Source organism: Giraffa tippelskirchi, chromosome 10 (genome assembly GCF_054371585.1).
Source record: "Giraffa tippelskirchi isolate mGirTip1 chromosome 10, T2T-mGirTip1v1.2.pri, whole genome shotgun sequence".
Lineage (NCBI taxonomy): Eukaryota > Metazoa > Chordata > Mammalia > Artiodactyla > Giraffidae > Giraffa > Giraffa tippelskirchi.
In genome coordinates, this window is record NC_137284.1 from 123,694,935 (window position 1) to 123,707,031 (window position 12,097).

Below are 12,097 nucleotides of genomic sequence, written 5' to 3' on the forward strand. Positions count from 1 at the left end.
ATTAATGATGAGAATATCTAAGCAGCCGTCAGATTCATAAATCAGTGGAAATGAGAGGGATAACACATAAAAGTCTTTCCCTTTTGTTTAGCAATTTATCATTTTGCCTGCACATTAATAAACAGAGCTCCCCTGAGGTAAGTCCCTGGAAGATAAATATTTCTCCCTAATTCCCTCAATTGTAGCCAGTAGATCACAAGCAGGAAGAGAAAGGTACTTGTCATCACTGGTCACTGGCTTCTTATCCTCCAGTTCTTCCATGCGGGGTTACAGGAATAGATAACAGGTACCAAGTCCAGCCACAGGTAATCAGATTCTGTTTTGTTTATATAACAGGCACCAGATTCCCCAGCCCTAGGCTGTCAGCCCGGCCGAGCCGAAAACGTACTCTGTCCATATCGCCACTGTCCGATCATAGCTTTGACCTTCAGACCATGATAAGGACGTCTCCCAACTCCTTGGTCACAATTCTCAATAATTCCCGCAGCAGCTCTTCAGCAAGTGGCTCCTATGGCCACTTATCTGCCAGTGCAATCAGGTATGTATTTTCCCTAAATCCATGATACATTTCTTTAATAAAACATCACTGCTTGCCTGTACCTGTGTTTGCGGTACTGACTGCCTACAAGGTAGAATTACAACAGGACACTGGGACTGACCTGAGATGGGGATGCAGGTCAAATTTCACTACAGTGGGTTCCAGAGCCGATTATTGTCCCAAAAAGACTTATTTTGCAGATGTTAGTTAGCAGCCCTTAAAAATAGTAGTTCTTTGGGAATGAAGACATCCACTCCACAGAGACAGTGAGAATGGGGATCTTTTTTCCCCTTACTAGTTATAGTTCCGGAGAAGGCAATGGCACCCCACTCCAGTACTCTTGCCTGGAAAATCCCATGGATGGAGAAGCCTGGTAGGCTACAGTCCATGGGGTCGCTAAGAGTCGGACACGACTGAGCGACTTCACTTTCACTTTTCCCTTTCATGCACTGGAGAAGGAAATGGCAACCCACTCCAGTATTCTTGCCTGGAGAATCCCAGGGACGGGGGAGCCTGGTGGGCTGCTGTCTATGGGGTTGCACAGAGTCAGACACGACTGAAGTGACTTAGCAGCAGCAGCAGTTATAGTTCCCAAGAGGAAAAACCGATTTCATACCTGGTTTGGGGACAATTGCAAAGACAGGACAGAAGTCAAAAGAACAGGTGTGAGTCTTGTCTCACAAGGGAAAGGTGTGTTTTGGGAGGAAGAAAGAAAAAGGGGCAGCAGGGTGAGGTTTTTTTGACCATGTTGAGCGGCGTGCGGGATCTTAGTTCCCCAAACAGGGATTGAACCTGTGCCCCCTGCATTGGGACCACTTAGCCACTGGACCACCAGGGAAGTCCTGACAGCAGAGTTTTTAGTCTAAAGGAATTGATGCGACTTCCATGATGGATATACATATTAGAAAAACTCTAACAGTTCAGAAAAAAAATATGTTGGCAATAGTCACATACAATATATAATGGAAATGATGAATACCATTATTTTTTCTGTAAGTTTCCATTACAGTTTTAATTCTTTGCTAGTTCAGTTATCAGCAGTCTCCTTTGGCAGGCACATTCAGTTCAGTTCAGTTGCTGTTGTGTCTGACTCTTTGCGACCCCATGAACTGCAGCATACCAGGCTTCCCTATTCATCACCAGCTCCTACAGCTTGCTGAAACTCATGTCCATCAAGTTGGTGATGCCATCCAACCATCTCATCCTCTGTCATCCCCTTCTCCTGCCTTCAGTCTTTCCCAACATCAAGGTCTTTTCCATTGAGTCAGTTCTTCTCATCAGGTGACCGAAGTATTGTAGTTTCAGCTTCAGCATCAAGCATTCAAATATTATAAATCTCCATTTTGATATGACATCGTTTTTCTGCTGCATGTATTCTTTTATTATGGTCAAGCAAGTATGGAAACATGGAACAGAACAAATAGCTCTGTTTACATGATAGACTTGTGGTGCTGGAGAAGACTCCTGAGAGTCTCTTGAACAGCACGGGGATCAAACCAGTCAATCCTAAAGGAAATCAACCCTGAATATTCATTGGAAGGATTGATGCTGAAGCTGAAGCTGCAATAGTTCAAAGAGATGATACGAAGAGATGACTCACTGGAAAAGACCCTGATGCTGGGAAAGATTGAAGGCAGAAGGAGAAGGGGACGATGGAGGATGAGATGGTTGGATAGCATCACTGACTCTACAGACGTGAGTTTGAACAAACTCTGGGAAATGGTGAAGGACAGGGAAGCCTGACTGGAAAGTGCTGCAGTCCATGGGGTTGCAAAGAGTCTGACTTAAATTAGCGACTGAATAACAACAACAACATGATAGGAATCAGTACCTACAGAGGGGTCCTGGGGTAGTTTCAGTATTAGCTGATGTAGTCATTAAGATATGCTTTAAAGTCAGGCAGAACTGTAGTCAGATTCCAGCTTTGCCATCAGCTATGCAAACCACACTCGCCTATCGGCTTGGAAGTTCAGTCTTCACATTTGTAAACTACAGACAAGGTTCCTGCTATAGAGGAAAGGGGTAACTTTTATTAAAGCTGGTGTGGATGAGCAGTGCCTGGATGTAGACCCCTACCCATGGGCAGAACCTCAGGAGAACTGGCCTTGATGATCCATCCAGAAGATGAGCCACCAGGGCCTGGCCATGCTATGCTGTGATCACCCCAGTCTGGCTCAGAGGAATGTACCCATCTCCAACCATGGCCTGGCTGCTCTGCACTCCTGGCAGCTTTCCGTGGGATCATAGATTGCCAATGACCATATCTCAGTCTGCTGAAATCATATCATTATTATGTGGCTTGCCTAGAACTCATAGCACCAAAGTGGTGGAAATGGGGCACACGGTGAAATTCACAGGAGTGATATTTATTTCTTCATTTCTTCATTTGAGTCTTCATTTCTTCTTTGTTTTTCTTCCCTTGTGCTCTCTGTCCAGCTACTGTCACTTTATAAGGCCTCTAAAGGACTTAGATTAGAAAATGGTGCCAGATGGTCATGATGCTGTCTGTCTTTAATTTGTACCCCAGCATCTTCACCAGCTTCTTAATCTCCTCCCCTTCTCCAGATAATTTAGTATCAGTCCTGAAGAAACTGCCAGTATCCTGATTTGGAATGGTCATTGTCCCCTGCCTCCAAGGAGCTACAACAGACCTGATTATTCTCATTCAAGCTGGAAGCAGAGACCCTAATTCAGTTCCCAAGAGACCTGTTTGCAGTCAAATGGCTAGGGCCATCAGGCTCTCAGGTCACCCTTGCCTTCGGCTCCTCACTAGTCCTTCTTCATTCTTGCAGCCTGACCTCTCGTTCTTCAATACACAGCCACTATGTGTTAGGATAAGGCATAGCTTTAGATGTATATGAAGTAATACAGATAACCCAAGATGAGGTTGCCTTGCCATAACAATACAATTATTAGAAGAATTACGATCGGCACCACCTGCCAGGCTGGAATAACATTAGTGCTTTGCTAGCCCTGTTCCAAGTTTCATTTGCGAAATCTGAAGACTGACTGGAGGACTCCTCAGTAAGTGGGAGAACTGATGGATGACACGAAAGGAAGCAGCATGAAGAAATCTACAAAGGGTTACTTTCTCAAGAGGGAAAGATGCAGAAGCAAAGGTGAACTTAGAATGCATTTCATCTCTGCTTTGTACCCAGGGGCATGGTTGGTGTGAGATGCTCTCACTGATTTCATCTCATGGCAGATTTGGAAAGCATAGTGTTACTCTTATTTTACACATAAGCACACAGGGTCTTTGTGAGAGGATCAGTTGTCCAGTCACTTGCTTTTTAATTTGCACCAGACACATTTGACTTTTACATTTGACTTGTGCGTGTTTTCTAATCTTAATCTCCTTCTCCCACTCCCATACTCTTGCCTGGAAAATCCCATGGATGGAGGAGCCTGGTAGGCTGCAGTCCATGGGGTTGCGAAGAGTCAAACACGACTGAGCGACTTCACTTTCACTTTTCAATTTCATGCATTGGAGGAGGAAATGGCAACCCACTCCAGTGTTCTTGCCTGGATAATCCCAGGGATGGCCAAGCCTGGTGAGCTGCTGTCTATGGGGTCGCACAAAGTCAGACACGACTGAAGCGACCTAGCAGCAGCAGCAGCAGCAGCAGCATGTGGACAGTGCATATAGTAATGGTGTCAGTTCAGTTTCTAAAGATATTTTTCAATGTGTGAAGACACACATTCAGTTTTCCAAAAAGTCTCCTTCATGTGCATGTTCCAGTTCCAATGCTCTTCTCCAAGAGGCTGATAATAGCATGGACCACTGTTTAAAATTCCCCTGTTGACTTGCTCATCTGGTAGTTTGCTATAGGTCTCCCTCCACTAGAACACAAAGGCCAGAAGGTCTAGGATCTAGGACTGTGATACCCTGTTCATGGCCACATTCCCCGCACCATTACCTCTGTGCCCTGTCACCTTGACAGCACTCCACAGATATTTCTGGAGTGAATAAATGAAGGAGCTCTTTAATGATCCATTAGAATTCTAATCACCCTCCTTATTAAAAGAAACTTTCTGTGTGGTGGATGAATGATTTTGGTTGTCAGAAAGTTATAGTCTATATGAATAGTAGTGTATCCATAAGTTGATAGATGTATAGAAATGCAGAGGGATGAATACAAAATAAAGGGCTAAAAAAGCAAATGTCCATCTTCAGTTTGTATATGGTTCTTGCATGCATGCCTGCTAAGTCGCTTTATTTGTGTCTGACTCTTTGCGACCCTATGGACTGTAGCCCACCAGGCTCCTCTGCCCATGGGATTCTCCAGGCAAGAATACTGGAGTGGGTTGCCATGCCCTTCTCCAGGGGATCTTCCCCACCCAGGGATCAAACTCATGTATCTTATGTCTCCTGGATTGGCAGGCGGTTTCTTTACAGTGGTGCCACCTGGGAAGCCCATTTGGTTCTTATGTTGATGTATTTACTTAATAATTAAGACTGCTATAAAAATTCCATATAGACCACATATTTACTCATAAAAACCCATCTATATGTTAACAAATGGTTCTTGATTATGTCTGACTTATTAAAACATATTGTCCAAATGTACATCACAAGTATTTTTTATATCGTAACTAAGACAATCATTAAAAAAAAATAACTCTATGCACTTGGAAAAGATGTTGTCAAATATTGTCTCAAAAAGTTTTCACTTCACCATCACCCTGAGAAATGCCATCTAAGACTTGATGAGTCACATTTATCCAATACAGTCTGTATCCTCTGTATGGTGAAGGCCAGTGTTTATCCAGTTAATGGTGTTAAATTAGAAATAGTTTGACATCTGCTAATACCTTCCCCTAGAAATAGAACTCTCATTAGAGGAAAGATTGTTTCAACTGACTCTCATCTTCCATCTTCTAGGAAACCTAAATGAAATGAATAAGTGAGTAATCCATTCATTTCTAACCCACCAGTTATAGCTTTCTCACTTTGGGTTTAATGACAAAATGAAGATGGCTTCATATCCTTAGTAGTTTCAGGTCTGGCTCAGCTAAGACAGACATCTCAGTGAAAATGAGAGTTGAGTGCCCAGAAGTGCAGCCTCACAAATCAGTGTGTGTTTTCTGTGGCCAGTACTGACCAGCTATGTCTGGTGATCAGAGAACCAAAGCATCAGCCCTGCTGGAGGCCCCTGGAGTAGGGATGCAGTTGGCAGGTCCAGTTCCATTTCCTGAGCCGAGTAGGAACCAGTTCAATTTGCATAGCAGCTTTACACTGCTTTGTTACCTGCTGTGAGTCAACTCATTTGTGTCAGAGAAACAACTCAAAATGACTTGTGTGGGAAACACTGGAGAATAGATGAATGGATCCAGAGCCAAATAACCAAAGTCCTTAAAACTCTCTGATTGTATCTTCTAAAAATTATGAGACAAACTTCTTTTCCCCCAGAATCAGTGAAAATAATAAGTCCTGACTAAAAAAGGATATTTTTCATTTATTCCCAGATGTGACCATTGGTTTTAGGTACTACTTCATTTAATCTATTACTCATTTATTCCCCGAATATTTTACTGCAATTTCAACTGTGTGCTGGTCGCTGTGCTGGGCATGAGGGCTGTATAGGTGAACGGGAGACACGATCCCTGTCCTCATGGAACTCATGGAAGGGAAAGGCCTCCAATCAGATACGAAGTTAGGATGTTTGGAGACCATCAGCAGCCTAGGTAGCAGATGAGGCAAAGCACAAGGTTGGAGGTGGGCAGGACCAGGTGGTGTACAGTCGTGGACTGCTTGTCCAAGGACTATAGGAAGGCTTCGGGCACCAGTGAGGGTGTGTTATTTTAGAGACCAGGGAGCTCAGGGAAGTTTGTGGACTGAATCAAAGGCACTTAGCTACTTACTTGGCCAAACCTGCCAGATCTAACTGTGGATCTCCTTTTCTGTTTCCCTTCTTTCTCTCTTAAAAATCCTCCAGTGGGACACATGACTAAAGGGATTAGTAGAAAATGCTATTTATAATAGGAATATAATCATGTCTGGTGATGCTTTTAAAAAATCGATGATGCTTTTCTAACTATGTCTGCATGACTGGCCAGTTACATGATTTGGCTTGTTGTTGTGCTTGTGCTCAGTCATGTCTGACTCTTTGTGACCATTTACCATTAACTTCATGGTAAATGAAGTTAATTTACCATGTTAGTTTCAAGTATACAGCAAACTGATTCAGTTATATAGGTGTGTGTGTGTGTGCACGCGCATGCATATGTATTCTTTTTCAGATATTTTTCCATTATGGATTATTATAAGATATTGAGTATAGATCACTGTGCTATAAAGTACTTGTTGTTTATCCATTTTACATATAGTAGTGTGCATATATTAATCCCAAGCCTTCTAATTTATTCCTTCCAGCCCTGCTATCCCCTTTGGGAACCATAACTTTGTTTTCTGTGTCTATGAGTCTGTTTCTATTTTTGTTAATAAGTTCATTTGTGTGTTTTTAGATTCCACATTTAAAAGATATCATGTGATATTTGTCTTTCTCTATCTGCCTTACTTCACTTAGCACGATCGTCTCTAGGTCCATCCATGTTGCCGCAAATGGCATTATTTCATTCTTTTATGGCTGAGGAATATTCCATTGTGTATATATACCATGTCTTTATCCATTCCTCTGTCAATGGACATTTAGACTGCAGCATGAAGTTCCTTAATCCCAGTGCCCAACCTGAAGAAATGCATTATAAAATCATCACATGAGTTTCTTCTAAGTATCTTTTAAAAATTCGTATCTGAACAGAACTGACCAAATAGGGCAGTTGAAAAAATGTGCTTATAGGTTGCTAGCATTGATTTTACTTTAAAAATATTTCTGAAGAATCTATAGCTACCCCATATTCATCACTCCTCCTCACTTTGGGTAAGAGAGGGTGCCTTTGTGACTCGGGCTTTCCTGTGACAACCCGCGTCAGGACTCAGCAGTGGTTTGGTTCTCACGTCAACCTCAGGCCAGCCCAGCTCCATGCTGAGTTCTCCAGGTCAGGGAGGGGTTCTGGAGATGAAACTGGAAACTGATGATGAGCCTTTCTACTGAAGCAAATGTGGATAAAATGCGTGGAGTATTGATGTCTCTGTCCCGGGCAACTCCCTTCACCCTGACCCCACATTAACACAAAGGACCCGTGGTATGGAAACTCAGTGGAAGGAGATGTTCTGTGCAGCTCTAAGGAAAACCTATGTTTTTTTTTAGGGAATGGGTAGATGCCATGTGGACTGAAGTCATTAAACAGTAAGATAGAAACTTTGACCTGTTTCTATCTTAGAAACATGTCATGGATGGGTGATCCAACCTCTTGCCATCTTTCTTAGTTCCAAGTTTTTAAAATTCACTTTTACTTAGAAACAGGTCTTTTAAATATTGTAATCAGCTCTATTTACTCTCCTAGTATAAAGGACTACAGCAGGACACATGCCCTAGTGTGTGTTAATCACTCAGTCGTGTCCAACTCTTTGTGACCCCATGGACTGTACAGCCTGCCAGGCTCCTCTGCCCATGGAATTCTCCAGGCAAGAATACTGGAGTGGGTTGCCATTCCCTTCTCCAGGGGATTGTCCCGACCCAGAGATCAAACCTGGATTTCCTGCATTGCAGGCAAATTCTTTACCATCTGTACCACTCAGCTTTATTCATTGTACTATTATTAATTTATCCAGCCCATCCCCTATCCTCTTCAGTTCAGTTCAGTCACTCAGTCATGTCCGGCTCTTTGCGACCCCATGGACTGCAGCACACCAGGCTTCCCTGTCCATCACCAACTCCTGGAGGTTGCTCAAACTCATATCCATCGAGTTGGTGATGCCATCCAACCATCTCATCCTCTGTCGTCCGTCCCCTTCTCCTCCCACCTTCAATCTTTCCCAGCATCAGGGTCTTTTTTGATAAGTCAGTTCTTTGCATCAGGTGGCCAAATTATTGGAGCTTCAGCTTCAGCATCAGTCCTTCCAATGAATATTTAGGACTGATTTCCTTTAGAATTGACGGATTTGATCTCCTTGCAATCCAAGGGCCTCTCAAGAGTCTTCTTCAACACCACAGTTGAAAATCATCAATTCTTTGGCTCTCAGCTTTCTTTTTGGTCCAACTCTCACACCCATACATGACTACTGGAAAAACCGTAGCTTTGACTAGACAGACCTTTGTCAGCAAATAATGTCTCTGCTTTTTAATATGCTGTCTAGGTTGGTCATAGCTTTTCTTCTAAGGAGCAAGTGTCTTTTAATTTCATGGCTGCAGTTACCATCTGCAGCGATTTTGGAGCCCAGAAAATAAAATCTGTCACTGTTTCCATTGTTTCCTCATCTGTTTGCCCTGAAGTGATGGGACTGGATGCCATGATCTTAGTTTTGTCATCCTCCACTATATGTAGAGTTCCAGAAGTGTTTCTAAAATACACTATGGATTTGTCTCATATGCTATTTTATTATTAAAATGTTAAAAATTATTTATTTACATATTTATTTTACAGTAGGTCCTTTAGGTTATTTGTTCTAAATATAGCAGTGTGTACTTGTCAGTCCTAAACTTGCATGCTATTTTAACTGGTTTTAGTATATTTGACTTGAATATTAATGACTTTGAAATACCTGTATGTATAGTAGGGTTGAATACATCTTAATGAATGATCACCTGCAATATGAACTTTTAGTGTCCCCCACTTATATGTCATTTCTATAACTTATTATGAATTTACAGATAGATCAGAGGAGTTCTGTACAAATGTTGACTCACATCACTTCCTTGGTGTGAAAAAAAAAAATATTTGTTGTGAAAGTGAAGCATGTGTATGGATTTCAAAGTTATATGTATTGATTATAATTAATATGTAACTTTCCAGTTACAAATAATTATTTTATTCTTCGGATATATAAAAGGGGTCTGTAAAAAGTACTCAGCTAAAACTTATTGAATTAGTGAATAAGGGAGTGGATTTTATGGTATTTATTTATTAAAAATTTTTTAAATTGAAGTATAGTTGATTTACAGTGTTGTGTTAATTACTGCTGTACAGCAAACTGATTCAGTTATTCAGTAATATACATTAATATTTATTTTAGTTGCTTAGCATCCTTTCTTTCTACTTACATCCCAGATTTCAGTCAGATTGGCCACAGTTATTGAAAGTCTGAGGCAGAAGAGTTCCAGATAAGGAAGAAATTTCTGGGCTATTTACTGCGATATTAAGAGGAGACCTAGTTTGCAAAATTTGACCCCACTTTGTGATAGAATATTGACAAAACTTTACTTCTGATTTGTGATGGAGAATAAATGCATCAAAACTTTCTTAACGATTCAAACTTTGGGAATTTTAATGTTAAATCTTTGGAAAATAGTGATTCCCACTGAGACAATAATTTGATGATCGCTTTTAATTCAGAGCAGAGTTAAAACTTTTAGCTCAGTTGGTTAGTTCTTTTAGTTCAGTTAAAAGAACTGAACTTTTAGCTCAGCTCAGAGCAAAGACATAAAGGGAAACTGACTGAGTAGTTATCGTGATTTAGAATTCTGTCCCTGAGTCACTGCCTACAGTGGCATGAGTGCTTCCTCTCAGGTATTATATAAAATAAAATCTTCCATAACCATTAATCAGTTTTGATGGGTAGAAATTATGTTTGGTAGATGAAGACACCACACACACTATGATAAGGGATCAAAAATTCACATTTTTCTCAATTTCTTCTCTTGAGAAAACTACAGGGGTAATGAACATTAATTAATTTATTCTAACTTTTTTTTCCCTTTTCTAATTTGTTTTTCATTTTTTTATGGTGTTAGAAAGTGTTCAAGTTTCATTCTTTTACAAGTGGTTGACCAGTTTTCCCAGCACCACTTGTTATAGAGATTGTCTTTTCTCCACTGTATATTCTTGCCTCCTTTATCAAAGATAAGGTGTCCATAGGTGCGTGGACTTATCTCTGGCTTTCTATTTTGTTCCATTGATCTATATTTCTGTTTTTGTGCCAGTACCATACTGTCTTGATGACTGTTGCTTTGTAGTATAGCTTGAAATCAGGCAGATTGATTCCTCCAGTTCCATTCTTCTTTCTCAAGATTGCTTTGGCTGTTTGAGGTTTTTTGTAATTCTATACAAATTGTGAAATTATTTGTTCTAATTCTCTGAAAAATACCATTGGTAGCTTGATAGGAATTGCATTGAATCTATAGGTTGCTTTGGGTAGTATACTCATTTTCACTATATTGATTCTTCCAATCCATGAACATGGTATATTTCTCCATCTATTTGTGTCATCTTTGATTTCTTTCATCAGTGTTTTATAGTTTTCTATATATAGATCTTTTGTTTCTTTAGGTAGATTTATTCCTAAGTATTTTATTCTTTTTGTTGCAGTGGTAAATGGAATTGTTTCCTTAATTTCTCTTTCTGTTTTCTCATTGTTAGTGAGACTCTTTGTGACCCCATGGACTGCAACACGCCAGGCTCCCGCATCTTTCACTGTCTCCCAGAGTTTGCTCAGATTCATGTCCATTGAGTCAGTAATGCTATCTAATCATCACATCTTCTGCCACCCTTTTCTCCTTTTTCCTTCAGTCTTTCCCAGAATTAGGATCCTTTCCAGTGAGTTGGCTGTTCACATCAGATGACCAAAGTATTGGAGCTTCAGCTTCAGCATCAGTCCTTTCAATGAATATTCAGGGTTGATTTCTTTTAGGACTGACTGGTTTGATCTCCTTGCAGTCCAAGGCACGCTCAAGAGTCTTCTATGCACCACAATTCAAAAGCATCAATTCTTTGGCGCTCAGCCTTCCTTATGGTCCAACTCTCACATCCATACATGACTACTGGAAAAACCATAGCTTTGACTAGACAGACTCTTGTTGGCAAAGTGATGTCTCTGCTTTTTAATATCCTGTCTAGGTTTGTCATAGCTTTCCTTCCAAGGAGTAAGTGTCTTAATTTCATGGCTGCAGTCACTGTCCACAGTGATTTTGGAGCCCAACAAAAGAAAATCTGTCATTCTTTCCACTTTTTCCCCATTTATTTGCCATGAAGTGATGGGACCAGATGCCATGATCTTAGTTTTTTGAATGTTGAATTTTAAGCCATCTTTTTCACTCTCCTTTTTCACCCTTATCCAGAGGCTCTTTAGTTCCTCTTCACTTTCTGCCCCAAGGTCAGGCACAGGGGCTCCTCCAGACTAAGGGTCATTTCCCACTTCTCTTGACTATCAGTCGGACTTGCAGGTTTGACTTGGGAGTAATGGATCCAAGCGTCTGTTCCTGCCACCTTGAGATCAGTGGGGGTAGAGAAGATCACAAAATAGGGCTCTTTCCACATGGGTTTTAAAGCCTTATTTTTTGTAATCCTTTACCCATACTCGGTCCCCTGGTTGATGAGGATGTACTGTTATACCTAAGGAAATGGATATTCTATCAATTATCTGTGTATGTATTTGAGAGATTGTGTCCTAACCCTTGTAGCTGCCTATATAAGTCCAACTTCCCCAGTTCTCTGGTGTCTCCCCTTAAGTTGACTAGCGAGGGTGGTCATCCATACAGGATTTCAAGTGGCAAAAACCCT

The 12,097-nt window shown here is 41.0% G+C and overlaps 1 protein-coding gene across 5 annotated transcripts in view; it reads left to right on the forward strand.

The window, feature by feature from the left end:
- GLI3 (GLI family zinc finger 3) overlaps nucleotides 1-12,097 on the forward strand; it is a 306,186-nt gene that overhangs the window by 213,863 nt on the left and 80,226 nt on the right. For all 5 annotated transcript variants that reach the window (XM_081531099.1, XM_081531098.1, XM_081531097.1 and 2 more), the window contains one exon: nucleotides 337-538. In XM_081531099.1, coding sequence (XP_081387225.1) covers nucleotides 337-538 — 202 coding nt within the window. The remainder of the gene's footprint in view (nucleotides 1-336; nucleotides 539-12,097) is intronic.